This window comes from Desmodus rotundus, chromosome 3, assembly GCF_022682495.2.
Source record: "Desmodus rotundus isolate HL8 chromosome 3, HLdesRot8A.1, whole genome shotgun sequence".
Lineage (NCBI taxonomy): Eukaryota > Metazoa > Chordata > Mammalia > Chiroptera > Phyllostomidae > Desmodus > Desmodus rotundus.
Genome location: NC_071389.1, coordinates 151,862,789 through 151,880,616, shown reverse-complemented (window position 1 = coordinate 151,880,616; position 17,828 = coordinate 151,862,789). Strand labels below are relative to the sequence as shown.

The 17,828-nt window shown below is 48.0% G+C and overlaps 1 protein-coding gene across 1 annotated transcript; it reads right to left on the bottom strand.

The window, feature by feature from the left end:
- Positions 1-263: 263 nt before the first annotated feature.
- Positions 264-9,695, bottom strand: LOC112318348 (keratin, type II cytoskeletal 73). The gene is made up of 9 exons (XM_024575573.2): positions 9,216-9,695; positions 7,523-7,737; positions 6,695-6,755; positions 5,961-6,056; positions 5,069-5,233; positions 2,802-2,927; positions 2,234-2,454; positions 1,241-1,275; positions 264-514 (listed from the first exon to the last, which is right to left on the bottom strand). Exons 1-9 carry the CDS (start codon positions 9,660-9,662, stop codon positions 264-266), a joined length of 1,617 nt encoding a protein of 538 aa, XP_024431341.2. The 5' UTR covers positions 9,663-9,695.
- Between the last annotated feature and the right edge of the window lie 8,133 nt (positions 9,696-17,828).

Below are 17,828 nucleotides of genomic sequence, written 5' to 3'. Positions count from 1 at the left end.
GCATGGAAGGGGCAACAGGAGGATTGGGGTTACTCTTTAGAAAAAAAATTAAAAACCTTCTCCACAAGCATTAGGATTCAGGAAGGAGAGGCTGAGTTAGGAGGTCTCCTGGTACAGAGGCAGAAGGATGGGCTAGAATCCTGATTCTACCTTAAGAAAGACTAAGGTAGTGAAATGGAAGCCAGAGAAAACCAAGAGGAAATGTGACAGAAACTGCCTGGAGAAGGGAGTCCAGAAGAAGCCAGAGCAGGCGTCAGCTGTCTTTATCTTGTGGTTTTCCTGGTGGGTGAGCTCAGAGCTGAGGTCTTTCCGGGGGAGTCTTTGAATTCACTTGCACTCCCCAGCCTGGTTTTGGCCTCCCCGCGAGGGCTGCAGTTTCCACTGCCAGTGACACAGCCTCCAGAGAGCACGCTGTAGCCGACAGAGCTGGGCCAGTAGCCATAGGTGCCCACACTGCTGAGCCCAAAGCCGGCCCCTGCACCCACGCTCCCAGCCGTGGAGCTGCTGATGACCGCTGAGGAGGATGGAGGGAGGAATGATAAGTGTGTGTCCCAGGATAAGGGTGACCCAAAGTCCCCTCTGACCTTCCAGTCTCAGCTAACTTAAATGTCTCCTCCTTAAGCAAACACTTCACATCCACTGTGGAGTTTAGTGACACACTCAATTTCTGAGCAGCTCGGGCACCAGGAGAAACAGCCCAGGTCCCACAGGACCTCTGAATCAGGCAGCTTCTCCTCCTTTGAACAAACAGAAGTAGCAAGGACTTCCCCTGAAGAACAAATGATGCCCAAACTAGGCTTACATTTAACTTTAGAATACAGTCTTAATTTTTTTCAAAAAACTCCCTCATTGGTTGATTTAGGGGAGTTTTTTGCTGGCCTCTCTTGGAAGGAGACCGAGCAGAACCCTGTAGGACCAGCATTAAAACTGGTTGTGCACAGCATTTCTCTGCCTTGTCTCCACTCTCAACGAGAGTTCTTCCTGCGCACGGCTCCTGGGCTCCCATCATGTGTGAAAGCTGAGTTTCATCCCAGCATGGGGGAGACTTCTGGGGGAAGGGACCAATGTGAAAGGTCGGAAAGTGATGGTGCACTGACTCCACAAGGAGAAGCAGCAGGCCTTAGCAAGGGAGGTGATTATGGCAATGGAGCTGTTTCACAGGGGTCCTGGTGGCAGATATCCACTTACTTTGTGTTTGTTAATGGACTAAGAATATTCCTCAGAGGGGTGAAATACTCACAAATGCTCACAGAGTTGGTGTATTCTCCAGACATCCTGCACAGAGAGAGAAAAGCGCAAGTGAATCTCCATCACATGGATCCTGAGCTATCCTGACCAGAGCCTGAAATCCTCGGCCAGATGAGCTCATGTCCAGGCATAAACTGCCCTTTCATGTTTCTAAGCACCTCCCTCTCCATCCTCAGTCTACTGTGCCCACCTCAGAGGCGTATGAACTTGCAACCTTGGAGCCCCCAGCAGCAACACCACCTCCAGGGTCCCTTCTACCAAGTTTCCCTTTAACCCACTTTTTCATCCCCGAGAAGCTAAGCATGAATAAGTATATGTGGAAATATGAGTGTCAGAAGTTGCCACCAGTGGACTCTCTGTATGATTTTAGGCCCAGTAGCTTGTCTTCTCTGGCTTTTATGTGTAAAATGGTACTAAGTTAGAATAGGATTTTTAAAATGTTAGAGTTTCATGTACCATTCTCCCATGTGTTGCTATGACCATCTACAACTCATACTAGTAGTTTTCATTGACTCTGCCTTTTATAACAAAAAATATACTTCTTTCAAAAGGAAGTTTTATATCACCAGCATAAATAGACAACCAGAACCCCTTACCTAACCAAAAAAGAACAAAATAGTAGCAGTAAAAATAAATATAATAACAATTAAACAATTAAAATTTTTCTTTGGCAAGATGTTGTTGTCTGCCTAGAGACTGAACCTGGGTCTATTGTTTTTTATTAATGGAGGTGTTTGCAAGCGCCTGGGCAGTGTTAAAGACATAATAGCACCACACCGAGACTTTCTCCAGTCTGAAAACTGGGAGAACTATAAAGGAAATCTATATCGTCTGATCGATGCTGTTTAAGGTTATGTTTGTGGGTGACATGAAAATCATCTCCAGCCCCTGCAGCAGCCTGCCCCCCAACACTCTCGGAAATTGAGTCGGGGATTCCAAAAGTTCTTCCAGCTCTAATGTTCTAAGACCCCTCCTTACCACCTACCTGCACTCCTCGCCTTCCAGCAGCTTGCGGTAGGTAACGATCTCGATGTCCAAGGCCAGCTTTGTGCTCATGAGCTCCTGGTACTCCCTTAGCATCCGGGCCAGCTCCTCCTTGGCTTGATGCAGGGCAGCCTCCAGCTCATCCAGCTTGGCCCGGGCATCCTTCAGGGCACAGTCACCCCGCTGCTCAGCATCGGCGATGGCTGTCTCCAGGTTGGAGCACTGAGGGCCAGAAGGTAACATCCCCCTGAGTTCTAAGGCACCCTGAGCCTCACTTTACCCCCTCCATGTGCTCACAGTGGTTGGACAGAGCAAAGTTACAGCCATGGTGATGGAGTCCTGCCTGGGACTGGGAGGGGTGTTATCCTCAGCCTCTTGGCTTTCTGAAAAGACCCTTCCAATTGTTCCCAGACTTCAGATGAGGGCTAAATGCGGAAGATGAAATGAGAGGCTCCATTTGAGGAAGGGGGTTCTGAGATAGAGAACCAAGAGAAGAAGGAATATAGGTGTGTGATGGGCAATTTACCCCTCCCTTGGAAGTGAGCCAGGAACCCCTAAATCCCATTCACCTGCTTCTTCACACTCTCAATCTCTGAGCGCAGCCTTTGGATGAGCCGGGTCATCTCTGAGATCTCATTCTTGGTGTGTTTAAGGTCATCTCCATGCCGACCAGCCGCCAGCTGGAGCTCCTGGAACTAGAGGGAGATGAGCCAAAGCAAGGACCTTGACTCAGGGCCTGGCAGACTGTGTCTTTGCCTGGGGAGTGTGGTAGAGGTGGGTAGGGGTCCCCAACTTCACCAGGTCTAACAGTAGCCTCCCACTCAATCATTGGATTGATTGAGTGAGTGATTGATTTTCCTTAAGCCCAGTTGATCTCACTGACGGTTAGATTTGACAATAGGACTGCTGGAAGTCCCATACCCTCTACACTGCAACTTTATAACACACAACTCCAGCTATGGTACTCCTCTGCCTGTAGCCCTTCAAAGTCTAGGTCAAATTCAAACTCTTGGTATGGCATCAAGGTGCTTTGAAATCTGGCATCCACTAGCCTTTCCAGACTCATTCCTCATAACCCCTGCCCACCAGCTCCAAGTTCCCTCAATGTCACACGTGCTCTCAAGTCTCTGAGTCTTCGTCCTCTATATGGCTCCAACTCTGTCAATACAAAGTCACTTCCTGCAGGATGTTTTCCCTGATCCCCTGGTTGGGTGCCTTCTGCCCCAGAGCCCCTGCCACACCAGTCCATAGGTCTTACCACACTGTACTGTGATCACAAGTTTCTATGTCTTTATCATCAGACTCAGAATGACTGGAGGGCAAAGACCTTTTTTTTTTTTTTTTTAAATTTCTGAATTCCTAATACCTAGCCCAGTGCCTGACTGGTACTCAAAAGAGGTGTAATTGATGAATGAATGAATGAATGAATGGACCAAAGAGGGAGCTGATGAGCTGCCCATCTGTATTTTCTGCAACTTCCTTCCCTTCACAGTTCAGCCAGGCCCCAGGTTACTGGCAGTCTTGCTGGGCTTGGAACAACATTTTGTGCATGTGTAGTGGGGATAGGTTTGTCTATACCTCAATACCACTAGTCATGAATTTTGGGTCATCTACTGGTTAGGGATTATTCCTGCCTTTGATGTCATCCATTGGCTAGTTAATAGAGGGTATTCTGTTTCTACTCCAGAATTTGGTTTCAGGGGAACACAAAAACATATGCCATTCAGACCTCTGGTGGCTGTGCTCTGCCTGTCTCTGTCCTGGATGCTTGACCTTCCTAGTTGTCTTATACCTGGCTCCAGCATGGCACTAGATTTAGGGTTCCTCTCAAAGGTAGGTGTCTTCTCTCTGTGCCCCCATGTTTTATCTTTGGGGGTAATCCATGGACAAAAAACACTAGGGCAGGACAGGTGGCCTTCTCTTGCTTCTCTGCAAGGCTGTGTGAGCACCATGGTCCTCTCCACACTCTGACCAGGACAGAGGCACTAACCCCCCCAGTTCTAACACCAAGCACTCTCCTGAGTGTTGAGTCACAAGGCCATCCCTGACCCTGATTTGCAGCAGTAATGTAGGGGAGTTTGAGGACTGGGGACTTGAGTTGGAACCTTTATCGAGAAGCCCAAGCCTGTGGTGTCTCCCAGGCTTTGAAAGCTTCCCTTCTCCCACCTCTGCAGGACAAATTTTTCTGTCCCTTGGGGAGCAAGGAAGCAGGAGGATGGACAAGATAAGATCTCAAGAGTGTGGATTTCCCTTGAAAAGAGGTCTGATAAACAACAAGGAACAATAAGGAAGTTGCCACCTAGATCTGAGAAACCATATTATCTAAAAAATTATCTCCCCACCCACAACTCATTAGAGAAGTTAAGATCTAAATGACTCAAACACCCTCTTTATTCTTGCAGTTGGACTTGAATGAAAAGGTAAGAATTACCTAATCTCAGAGCACAGTGAAGAGATCCCCTAATTTATTATAATTAACAAGAGAGCTGAGATGTTAACTACCCATGTTTTCCTCCTTCCCAGACTCAGTTCACCACTCTGCCTCCAGAAGTTGTTCCTGACCTGCCTCATCTGATCCTAGTTTCCTAACCTCTGTCTCCCCTGCCTTCATGACTCTGTTTCTGCCACATTCATTTGCACTCAGCTGTGCGTGTCCTCCCATGGTTGTCATGATCTAAGTGGATCCTAAGGACAGAGCTTTGCCTTCTCTGCCCTTTGGGCTTCCCCCAGTGCCAGGGAGAGTGTCATGACCCAGCCAGGGTGTGGGCCATGGTGGGTCATGGGCCTGGGCCAGTGATCTTGGAACACATGACTCTGGGTAGGTGTGCTGCCTCACCTTGCTCTGGTACAGGGCCTCCGCCTCAGCCTTGCTCTTCAGGGCAATCTCCTCATATTGGGCACGGACCTCATCAATGATGCTGTCCAGGTCCAGATTCCGGTTGTTGTCCATGGACAGAATGACAGATGTGTCACTGATGTGGGACTGGATCTGAGCAATCTCCTGCATGGGAAACAAGGAAACGTGAAATGTTTATTGTGAGCAGAAGAAAGTGCCAAGGTAATGGCCCTATTCTAGCAGGGGAGCCCCCAAACCCTCCCAAACAGAGGCAACTGCATTTTCCAAAGCTTATAAAAATGGAGGTCACCAGCCCAGAGGTTCCAACACTACACCTAAAAGCTGCTGAGTGTGTTCGAAGCAGCCCAAGAAGAAAACAGCCTGTGTGTCTGTCCCCTGAGACTGGTCAGAAGTAGAGAAGGTAGAGAGGAAACAGCATGGACACCACACAAGAGACACTAAGGACACAAGAACCCCACAGATACTTGGCCAACAGGCTGAGACTTGAAGCAGTGGAAAGGGTTTAAGGACTCCCCATCTCCATCCCTGGGGATTTCTGACCAAGACCCGAGGAAGTTTCCCAAGTGGCAGAGAGAAGATAGGTAAAAATGAGAATGTGCTCCACTGAAGGTCAGTGGGAACCCCTTAAGGACCCATGGCTTCCTAAAGTATGTGAGAGCAGGACACTGGAGACCAGGCTGCGACTGATGATGACACACCTCATTTGGAGGTACGGGGAGAGATGTCACCCTCATCTTTGATCTACAAACACCCCCAGCATCCAAATATTGGAGATCTCCTGTGCTCTTAAAGTTGCTGATGAGTAAGTAACTGCCCATTCACATCTGTCCTTCCAGAAGACAGAACTGGTGTGGGTGTGAAGGAGCCTTACCCCCTCGTACAGACATTTGAAGAACTTGATCTCTCCATCCAGGGCGTCCACCTTGGCCTGCAGCTCCACCTTGCTCATGTAAGCTGCATCCACATCCTAAGGGAATTCAGAGACCCCCGACTTTGCCTTTCTTCAAGCCCAGACAGCATTTCCCTGGGAACAGGCACCCTAGTACCAACTCTGTGACTAGCTTCCTCAGGGACTGGAGTCAAGACCCAAGGGGCAGGAACCTGACTTCCACCCAGAACTCACTGTGAGACCTTGAGCAAGTCCCTGGTGCCTCTGGAACTCCTTCTGCCCCATCCAACAGTGAGATCATTTTACTGCCTCTATTTCTCAAAGAGAAGTTATGGGAGAGAGCCTTATCCACCTCCCCCCACACCGTCCACAAGCCATCATTCAATAGTCAGATTTAGACTATTGAATGTCAATAGTCAAAGCATTGAGAAATGCTTTCCTGTTCCTAAAGCCAAAGGGGACATGACCTGGAGATTGACGATCCATGTTTGGACTCCTACCCATTTACACAAAACATAGGTACTAACAAAGTGATGTATTCTCAATAAACATCAAGGTATCCCAACATATCCCAAGCAGCAAATCCCTCCATCTGTGCTGGCACTTCAGATCCAGACCCTTGTAGGGAGCACAGACTTCAGTCTCCTCTCTGATGTCACCCCCAGCCTCCACACTCCATTCCCTGGGTGACCAAGGGATAGGCATCCCCTCCTCACCTTCTTAAGTACCACAAATTCATTCTCAGCAGTTGTGCGCTTGTTTATTTCCTCTTCATACCTGCAAGAAAGGCCACACAGTGAGAAGGATGTGTGTGTACCTTTTAGTAGGTGTTATTCTACATCTTTGCAAATCTTCCCAACTCTCTAAGGCTCTTTGTTCAGCATTGTGGGCATGGTTTGAAGCAAATCTCCCAGGCCAGGTGACCAGATGGTTTGGGGTTTGGATTTCCTTTGCTCTCTGGAGAATGAGTAGGTTCTTCCTCTTCCCACTCAGTTTCCAAATCACAGGAACATACTGCTGCCCTTTTCAGCCATGATGCTTGTGTCACCCAGCTGTCTGACACCCCTACCCATGACTCCACCTCATCCCAAAGCATGAGTCCCAAGGAAGCCAGACTGTCCCCTGGAAGAAGAAGAAGCATGGCCCAAATGTCCAGGGCCAGAGGGAAATAAAGGAAGCCCAACAGAAATTCCAGATCCCTGCCACGCTGGGGAGTTTCCTTGGAACTTAGAGGCAGTGAGCTGGGGAGCCAAGAGCCTGTGGAGTATGCACACTTGAGCCCTCGTGAGTGGGGAGAGAAGAGAACATGCTCAAGAGGTGGTCACTTGTCAGGACAGTCCTGCCACTTTCTAAGAGGCTGGCTGTCCCCTGTCCAGCTTGCCCGGCTGTCCAGAGAAGGCCTTCATCTTCCCTGGGCAGAGGAGCTCAGGATGGGTCACTTCCACCTGAGCTCAGTGCTCCTGAGACCAGAAGCAAATGTCCCAGTGCCAGCTGGGAAAGCCCAGACCAAGATGTGATCACCTGGGTGCAGGATCCTTGCTCACCTCTTCTTGTAATCCTCCACCACGTCCCTCATGTTCCTCAGCTCCGAGTCCAGCCTCACCCTGTCCCCAGACAGCATCTCCAGCTGCTTCCGCAGGGTGCTGATATAGCCCTCGTACACAGGCTCCAGGTTGTTCTTGCAGTTGTTTACATCCAGCTGCTGCAGCAGCTCCCACTTGGTCTCCAGCACCTGGTTCTGCTGCTCCAGGAATCTCACCTGGGAACCCAGATCAACAGGAACTCCATCATGGTGAGAGACAGTGGGGTTTCCTTTCCTAGATGGTAGCTGTGTTCTCTGACACTGCATTAGCTTAAGGGGTAAGCCTCAGCCCTTAGAAAAGTCACTCATGCCCCTCCTCACCCAGGCCCTTTGTCTGACTGAGTGTTCTCTTTCTGGGAGCAGCCAGTAAGATCATTGCCCTGTAGTCAAGATCTGTCTCCTCCGCACCTTTTTAAACCTGCCTGGACCAATGTTGGTGGTCACCCTGAGTCAGCTCTCTAAGGCAAGTCCTTAGACATATAAACAGGCCTATAGTGGCCTTCATGCTCCTGAGTGGCTCTGTTCAAGCCCAGTGGCATGACCCGCACTCTGCCTACTCTCTGTCTCCTCGGTCATGACCTTTCTCAGCCCAACCAGAGGTTGGTGCTCAGCTGACCTTGGGTCTCAGCCCCTCTTATGTTCATGTCCAACTCTCTATGATCTCAGAGCATTTCCCAGCGTTCTCAAGTGGCAGCCTATAACTATTGTACCATTCCCTTGCAGAAAACCCTCTGGTGGTTCCACATCACCTACACAGCCAAGTCCAAATTCCTCTTATGCTCTTCACAAGATTCCCGGACCCTCTTCCACCATTCACCTAGCACCCACACAAACCCAAGGCGTTCATGCTGCATGTGACAGCTCCCTCTCCCTAAGTTGCCTTTTCCCACCTCTGTCTGGCAAACTTCTACTCAGGCTTGACCACCCTACCTCACTGTCACCTTTGGTAAGCTTCCTCTACCCCCTGAAAATCAGGAAGCCTACTTCCCAAGATGCTCCTACCCCTTTGTTCCTCAGTGGTTCTCAAACTGGAGTGTGCCTCAGCATAACCCTTGGAGTGTGTTAAAAATGCACATCCTCAGGCCCCACTCCCAGGCCCCACTCCCAGAGTTTGTGGTTCACTAGGCTTGAGGTGGGGCCTGAGAATGTGCATTTCCAATGAGTGACCAGGTTATGCTGAGGCTGCCAGTTCAGGGACCACTTTGGGGAAGCCATACTCCAGTGCACCACTGGTCCCCATGTGCCTTGCCCTATGTTTGGATGTATTATAGACCGTGAGTCTGTCTTCTGACCAGAATCTGAGCTGCTTTGAGTCCCATAAGAGAAGGAGGTAGGCCTTAAGGCATTCTACACATCCAAGGCTGCCACGGGCCTCTCCATGGCATGGCTTCTAAGTTTCACACGCCATCACTCTCCTACTTCCCGACTCATGCCACTTTCCCTGCCTCCAGGACACCTTCCCAGACTAAGCTGTTTAGCTCCTCCCACCCTGGTCACCCTGATCTCTCAGCACTGATGTCCAGTTCTTCCCTGCCCCGTCCTCAGCTGTGTCTGGGGAGGTGTTCTGCCTTCCTCTGCCTCAGACAGGGGGCTCCCGAAGGCAGTGAAGGTAGAAGAAGGAAGGAGTTCTACATGGCTTTCTCCAGAAGTCTCACCTTGTCGATGAAGGAGGCGAACTTGTCATTGAGGATCTTGATCTGCTCCCGCTCTTGAGCACGCACTTTCTGGATCTTGGGGTCCAGCTCCACATTAAGGGGAGCCAGGAGGCTCTTGTTGATGGTGACCTGAGGGATGCCTCCTAGAGGGCACAGAGATGGACACATGGGTCCCAGGGCCACACTGCCAAACATGCTGCCAGCAAAACCACTGGCACGGCTTCGGCCAAACCCATAGCCCCCTGTCCACCCACTGCCACTGGTCACATTGAAGGAGATGCTCCGGGTGCCCCCCAGGCTGTAGAGGCTCCGACTGCTAAAGCCCCTGCTGAGTCCTTTGCCTCCTGCCCGGTAGGAGGATGAGCTGCCTCCCAAGAGCACAGCAGAGCAGCCGCTGAATCCCCCCTTGGTGGCAGTTCCTGACTTGTAGGTGAATTGGCGGCTCATGCTGGAAAGGCCAGAGATCTGGAATAAAAAGCTAATCCTCAGCTGAGATGCTACTCACCAGCCTGTGATCTTTGTTTGTCCCTTTATAGGGTTTGGGAGGCAGCCACTGCACTAATTTGTGGGCTTAGTTTGCCTGAGAGCAGGAAATCATTTTCTCCTAGCAAACTCAGAGATATCAGCTAAATAATTTGAACCCCCCAAAGTGATAGGCTTGCAAGCCTTGCTTGTACAATTTGAGTCATATCTAATTAATGTGGGGTATTTAGCCTGGCCAAATTATCCTTAGAAAGATCTTGGCCAGGAGGTTTGTCACAGCCTCAATTGCCTTTCTCCAGGGAGTGGTAAGGGGAGTGGGTGGATTGCGGGGGTACAGAGGGAAGACCTTTAATTGACAGTGTCATCTGTGAGAGATCTCATGAATGTACCAGCATCAGATGGGCGGCTTCAGGGACCACTTTTATGTGGTTAGGAAGAGACTCCACAGCCTAGATTCCCAGGGTTCCTAGAGACAGTATTCACGGTGGCGAGAACCACTGGCAATGAGCTGGGACTAGGAATCCAACCCAGCCCTCTGGCTGCCGGGGGGGGGGGGGGGGGGGGGGGGTCTCCTGCTCCTCTGTGCTAGCCAGCTGCTCTACACACACTGACTTTGCTCCAGCCTCTTTCCACCACCCTCATCCTTGACCTTGCAATAATAATACTGCTACTATTCATGGTGGCTCACACTGGTGAAATGCTTTACAGCATTAAAAAGGCTCTTGGCACACAGAAACTCATTTAATCCACTTGGCCTGGGGAGGAGTTGTGATGACCCACATTTAACAAATGAGAAAACCGAGGCTCAGATAGTTGAGGCCAGCATTCTTTCATGAGACCTTTCTTTGTACGAATCCCAAAGGATGCTAATGCCCAACAAAACCTAGGCCCCAGCCTGGAGGACTCCCTTAGCTGGTCTCTGTCCCCACATTCAGAGGGGCTTTACCTGTGCAGGCCTTATTCGTCTGTCCAGCCAGGCAGCCAGCCATTCACCTGCTCATTCATTCAACCACCCATCCACTCATTTAACAAACCTCTGTTGAGAGCTGACTTTGTCTTGGGTACTATGCTAGGCTCCAGGGTCATAAATTAGTAGGACAGAAACCTAGTTTTTAATTCTAGGGGAAGAGCAGACATTTAAATTTCATTAGACCCTTGACATTACCAAAGTATTCACAACTCCCAAATCCCAAATATGTTCACAGTACATCATTTCCTCCATAAAAATGCAATTATTTCACTAGCCAAAATGCTTGAATGACAAGTTTGCCAATCCCTCTTTGCTATTTCTGCGCTGAGACTATGTCACTATTCTGTATTATATATATATATATATTTTTTTTACTGTTTAAATTTTTTTTAATTTTTATTGTTATTCAATTACAGTTGTATGCCTTTTCTCCCCGTCCCTCCACCCCACCCCAGCCGAACCCACCTCCCTCCCCCATGTATTATATATTATAACACAATAACATTATACTTCTAATACTGTTGTACAAAACAATTACCAAATTTAATCTTCCCTTCTTTTTTTATACAAAAGAGCTATTTTCTAGTTCAGAACAATCATTTTCTTAGATGGTCTCAATTTCTCTACCAGAAATGGCACTTGGTGATTTTTACAGCCTTTTTCCATCAGACACACAGGATTTATCTCTTTACAACTTTTTTGTAAGGCACGAGTGAAGACCAACAAGCTGTGTCCTGATGACGATGTTGAGTGTTCCAGCCAGAATCACCCCCTAACTGACTCTTCTCAGCTCACAAGAGTCAAGGTAGACGTGACTCAGACATCGCTCTCTGAAGAACTACAAACTGCTGTCACCAGTCTTCAGATTGCTCCTTAAGGGCTGAAAGCAAGTGTTCACACTGTGACCGCCAGCTCTGCAGTTATGGCGCATGAGTGTAAACGTGCAGCTAGCTCCTCATCCTGAGTGGTCTTCACTTCCCCTCTCCTACCTTGGCTTTCTCTCCTTGTGAACCTGCCTGCCCCAAGTTACCCTGGGAAAACTTCTCTGGTCACACCTCAATCCAGCCACTTCTCTGCTCTAATTCGGAGTCTCTGCCTGTGTCCCAGGTGTGTGCCAATGTTCCCCGACAGCCAGAAAGTTTCTCAAGGACAAGATAGGAAATCCTCCCTCTACTCCTCTCTACCCACTGCCAGAACCATGGGGGCGAGGGATTCTCAGGAAGTCTTAGAGGGCGCAAAAAGACTCTTATGGGCCCCCTAAAATCATTTGTCCTAAGGACAGGTTCCTTAGCACCTGTCTTTAAAACTTCTTAAATTACTTTTTAAATAGTGGGCCCTTACATTTCACATCCTGCCACTGCTCTCCACAGGGGAAACTCAAAGTCAGCAGACCCCTTATTAGCCTTCACCCAGTTACTAAGTCAGCCCCACTTCCCACAGAGGGGCAGTGCTGCTATGGGCCTTCATTGAGGACTTTAGGGCAGGTGTCTCTGATGGGTTTAACACAAAGGAAACAGGAAATTTACTCCCATCATCCCAGGTGCAATAAAATCCTGCTGTGAACGAATATTTAGTATATCTCATCCTGATAGATGGAACAGTAGTACTTTATCTTACACTGCTCTCGTGAGGGAAATGGTATGAACACCATTCTTCCACATACTGCAACTAAAAACCTGGATACTAATAAGAGACATATGTAAGAAGACTCTGAAAGGCAGAGGGAAGAAGCATACCAGGTAGGGACCTCGAGAGTCAGGGAACGACATGGTGGCAAACTCTCTGATTTTTCTACTTGTTTCACATATTCCAGACTTGGACTGAAAGAAAGCAGCACCTGGGAAGGGCTCTGGTGTTTAAAAACCCTAACAAAAGCCTTATCTGTCAGCCAAACCTGCAGGAATGGGGCAGGCCAGCAAGACAGAAACTTTATGGACAGTAACCACTCTGCTCCAGCCAGCGTCAGAGAAAACACTGCAGCCCCACCCCACCCACTAAAGCAGAGTGGGAATCCCAGACCACAAGCTCGGCAGTGTTTGAAAACATTCTTACATGAAGAAAAACTAAGACAATCTGTTGCCAGCAGGACTGCCTTATGAAAATGGATAAAGGGAGTTCTCTGAACAGGAAGGAAATGATAATAGAAGAAACCCTGGAACACCAAGAAGAAGGAAAGAATGTGGTAATAAAAAAATAAGGATTACCTGACTAGTATAGCTCAGAGGATTGAGTGCGGGCTGCAGACCAAAAGGTCTCTGGTTCGATTCCCAGTAATGGCACATGCCTGGGTTGTAGGCCAGGTCCCCAGTATGGGGCGTGCAAGAGGCAACCACACATTGATATTTCTCTCCCTCTCTTTTTCTTCCCCTCACTCTAAAGATGAATAAATAAAATCGTTAAAAAAAATAAGGGTAAATACAATAGACTTTCCTTTTCCTCTTGAATTTTCTAAATGTTTGATCCTTGAAGCAAAAATTATGATACTGTCTGATGTGATTCTAAAGATATTTAGAAGAAATTTTTAAGAAATTATATTATAAATGAGAGTGGATAAGGGATGTAAGATTTAAGATTTCTTCACTTCACTTGAATTGGGAAAAGGATGGCTGTCCAGTGTTAATGAATCAAAATTTTATCTAATTTTTGTTAGATCAGCAACAAAATATATGTTTGGTGTACCACAGAATTTTAGTGAATAGTTCATGTGTGCCACGATATGAAAAAGGCCGAAAACCACTGGGCTAGAGAGAGAGCTTTCTGACTTTATATCAAAAGCAGGATCCATAAAAAGAAAACTCAATAAACTGGACTCCTCAAAATTAAAACTTTCCTCTGAAAAAAACCCTGTTAACAGGATAAAAAGATGAAGCTACAGACTGAGAGAAATTATTTGCAAATCACATATCCACCAAAGGACTTGTATCTAGAATATATAATGAACTCAACAATAAATAAACAAGTAGTTTAAAAATGTGCAAAACACTTGAAGAGGCATTTCACTGAACCGGATGTACAGATGGTAACAAAGCACAGAAGAGGGTTTCATTGTCATTAGCCATTAAGGAAATGCAAGTTTAAACCACAATGGGGGGGATGAGAACCAAGATGGCGGCGTAGGTGGACACACTGCTCCTCCTCGCACAACCAGAACTGACAGAGAATCGAACAGCGGGGGGCACCGACACCAAGGAAATAGAAAATGGACATTCATCCAGACTGGTAGGAGGGGCGGAGACGGGCACTGGGGTGGAGAGGACTCTCGTGGCTGTGGCAGGACTGAGTCTGGCGGAGTGTGGGACAAATGGCGCAGGCAGTCCGAGCACTAGCAGACCCTGCGGCCCCACATTTGCACAGATAAACCCAGAGGGCCAGACTCAGAGTGGCGGAGAACATAAACCCAGCAGGTAGCACCCTCTATCTGTGGGCACCACATTCGCCCACAGATAAACAGGACGAACGGCGGGGAGCGAAGCAGACCTCCCAACCCAGGGCTCCAGCTCGGTGAAATAAAGCCTCAAACCTCTGATTGAAAGCGCCCCTGGGGGTTGGGGCGGCAGCAGGAGAGACTCCCAGCCTCACAGGAGAGGTTGTTGGAGAGACCCACAGGGGCCTAGAGTGTGCACAGGCCCACCCACTCGAGAACCAGCACCAGAGGGGCCCAGTTTGATTGTGGGTATCAGAGTGAAAGATTGAAATCCGGAGGAGAGTGAGGCGGGCGCCATTGCTCCCACTCGGCCCCTCCCCCACGTACAGCGTCACAGCGCAGCGACCAGACCAGCGTTACCCCGCCCCAGTGAACACCTAAGGCTCTGCCCCTTAAAGTAACAGACGCGTCAAGACAAAAAAAAAAAAAAAATGGCCCAAATGACAGAACACTTCAAAGCTCCAGAAAAAATACAACTAAGCGACGAAGAGATAGCCAACCTATCGGATGCACAGTTCAAAGCACTGGTTATCAATATGCTCACAGACTTGGTTGAATCTATTCGAAAAACAGATGAAAAAATGAAGCCTATGCTAAGAGAAACAAAGGAAAATGTACAGGGAACCAATAGTGATGAGAAGGAAACCGGGACTCAAATCAATGGTGTGGACCAGAAGGAAGAAACAAACATCCAACCAGAAAAGAATGAAGAAACAGGAACTTGGAAAAATGAGGAGAGGCGTAGGAACCTCCAGGACACCTTGAAACGTTCCAACATCCGAATTATAGGGGTGCCAGAAGGAGAAGAGGAAGAACAAAAAATTGAAAACTTATTTGAACAAATAATGAAGGAGAACTTCCCTAATCTGGCAAAGGAAATAGACTTCTGGGAAGTCCAGGAAGCTCAGAGAGTCCCAAAGAAGCTGGACCCAAGTAGGAACACACCAAGGCACATCATAATTACATTACCCAAGATTAAACACAAGGACCTACATCCAAGATTACTGTATCCAGCAAAGCTATCATTTAGAATGGAAGGGAAGATAAAGTGCTTCTCAGATAAGGTCAAGTTAAAGAAGCTCATCATCACCAAGTCCTTATTATATGAAATGTTAAAGGGAGTTACCTAAGAAAAAGAAGATCAAAAATAGGAACAGTAAAAATGACAGCAAACTCACAGTTATTAACGACCACACCTAAAACAAAAATGAGAGCAAACTAGGCAAACAACTAGAACATGAGGGTTGTCAATAAGGGAGTGGGAGGGGGAGAGGGGGTAAAGGTACAGAGAATAAGTAGCATAGATGATAGGTGGAAAATAGACAGGGGGAGGGTAAGAATAGTGTAGGAAATGTAGAAGCCAAAGAACTTATAAGTATGACCCATGGACATGAACTATGGGGGGGGGGGGAATGTGGGAGGGAGGGGGGTGGGCAGGATGGAGTGGAGTGGGGGGGAATGGGACAACTGTAATAGCATAATCAATAAATATATTTAAAAAAAAAAAAAAAAAAAACACCACAATGGGAATCACTGCGCATTGGTCAGAACGGCTAAAATAAAACTTAGTGACGACGCTAAATGCTGGCGAGGACTCCGAGAGACTGGATCACTCCTACACAGCTACTGGGAATGCAAAATGAGACAGCCACTCTAGAAAACCACTTGGCAATTTCTAAAAAAACTAAATACACAACTGCCGTACATCCTAGCAATGACACACCTGGGCATTTATCCAAGAGAAAGGAAACTTCATGTTCACACAAAAAGCTGGTCACAGAAGTTTGTAGCAGCTTTATGTGTAATAGCCAAACAACGCCAACACCCCTTATGCCCTTCGGTGGGTGACAAACACGCTACAGGCATGCCAGGGAGTATCCTCATCAGCGAAAAGGAACAAGCTATCGATGCCTGCAACGACCTGGATGAATCTTCAGAGCATCATGCCGAGTGAAAAAAGCCAATCACCAAAGGTTCCACACTGTATAGTTCCCTTTATATAACATTCCTGAAATATGACAATGGAAAACAGATCAGTGGTTACCAGAGGTAAGGCAGGAGTGTCACAGGAGGAAAGTGAGTGTGTCAAAGACAACAGGAGGGATCCTCATGGTCATGGAAATGTTCTGTGTCTTAACTGTATCTACCTCAACATCCTGGTTTTGACATTGAACTATAGTCTCACAAGGTGCTATCATCTTGAAACATTTATTGAGCACTTACTATGTGCCATGCACAGTTCTGAGCACATTAATCCTAAAAATAACCCTATCCAGGAGATACAATTAATGTACATTTTAATGGGTAAGGAAACTGAGGCACAGAAAGGTTCAGTTACTTGAACAAGGTCACACAGCTGGGTGCCAGGAATGGAAGCCAGGTAGTCCACTGCAGGGTCCATGCACGTAAGCATTACAGCCTGAAATCTTCTTAAAATAACCCATTTCCCCAACTCTGAAATTGTTATTCAAAAGGTCTAAGGTAGAGCCTGAGCTTGTAGAGTTTCTTATCTTGCCTTAGACTTTTTTCTTTGGAGCTTCAACCCATTCTTAGGGGCTCTGCCTTTTAAGGTTACAGTCAGGAGCATTAAATAATCTCAGCTCACATTCCATGGTTTAGAACTTAGTTTCATGGCCAGAATTATTTGCAAGGGAGGCTTGGACATGTAGTCTTTCGGTGGGTAGCCAAGTCTCACCTACAGTTTCTATTTCTGTAGTGGAGGGGAGAAAGAACCCCGGGGAGCCAACAGCAGGCTCGGGAACACTGTCTGCTAAATCAGCATCCTTGTTCCTCTGTGACTCCACTGTTTAAAACTGCGTAATGAGCCCCGAACCTCTTCAGGCAGAGCAGCAGCAGGATGACCAAGCGTTCTGGTCTGCTTGGGACTGAGCGGGTTCTCAGGCTGTGGGACTTTCCGTTTTGAAACCAGGGAGGCCCCAGGAAAACAGAACAAGTTAGCCAGTCTCCCAGAAGGGCTCTCATCTCATGATCTGGCCCGCCCCCCTCTCCTACCACTTTTCTCTCCAAGCTGTGCCAGACCTCACCTCTTTGAAAGAACCCAAAAGCCACGCTCTTGTCAACCTCGTTTTCATTTATTCAACCTATATGTGTTGACCACCTACTGTGGGCTTGGCTTCCTCACAGGAGATAGAGCATCTCTACATAAAACACTCCCCACGCAGGGCTAACTCCTCCTCCTCTGTCCAGTCTCAGGTGTTGGCTGCGGGGCTCCTCATCACAGAAGTCTCCCCACAGCCCTAGCCTGGCCCCTGGCTCCTGACACTCACTTCCCCTCGACAGCACTGTCATGCACTGAGGCACATCCCTGGCCTGTCTTCCCAGTAGACAAAGGCCTTGGTGGCCTTTTCTGTGCCCGCATCGAGAACAGATTATGGCACATAGCAGGTGTTGAATTAATGGTTATTGAATAAATGCTGCCACCTAAGAGCCTAGGGCTTGCTCAGACAAGGAGCTATGCCCATCCTCTCCCTGGCTACCTTCCCTCCTATAAGTGCTCATGACAGGGAACTGATGAGACCCCCTCCCAATCCGACACCACAGGACTCCGGGGCATGCTGGGCGGGGAATGGCTTTCTGAGCAAAGCAAAAGGCAAAGCAACACAGTTGCCCCTAGGCTGCTGCTTCCCTCTAAACACCCTCTGGTCACTTACCCAATAATAACCCTTATAACAATGACAGCAACATTTTTATCCCTTAATTAAGGCAATAATAATAC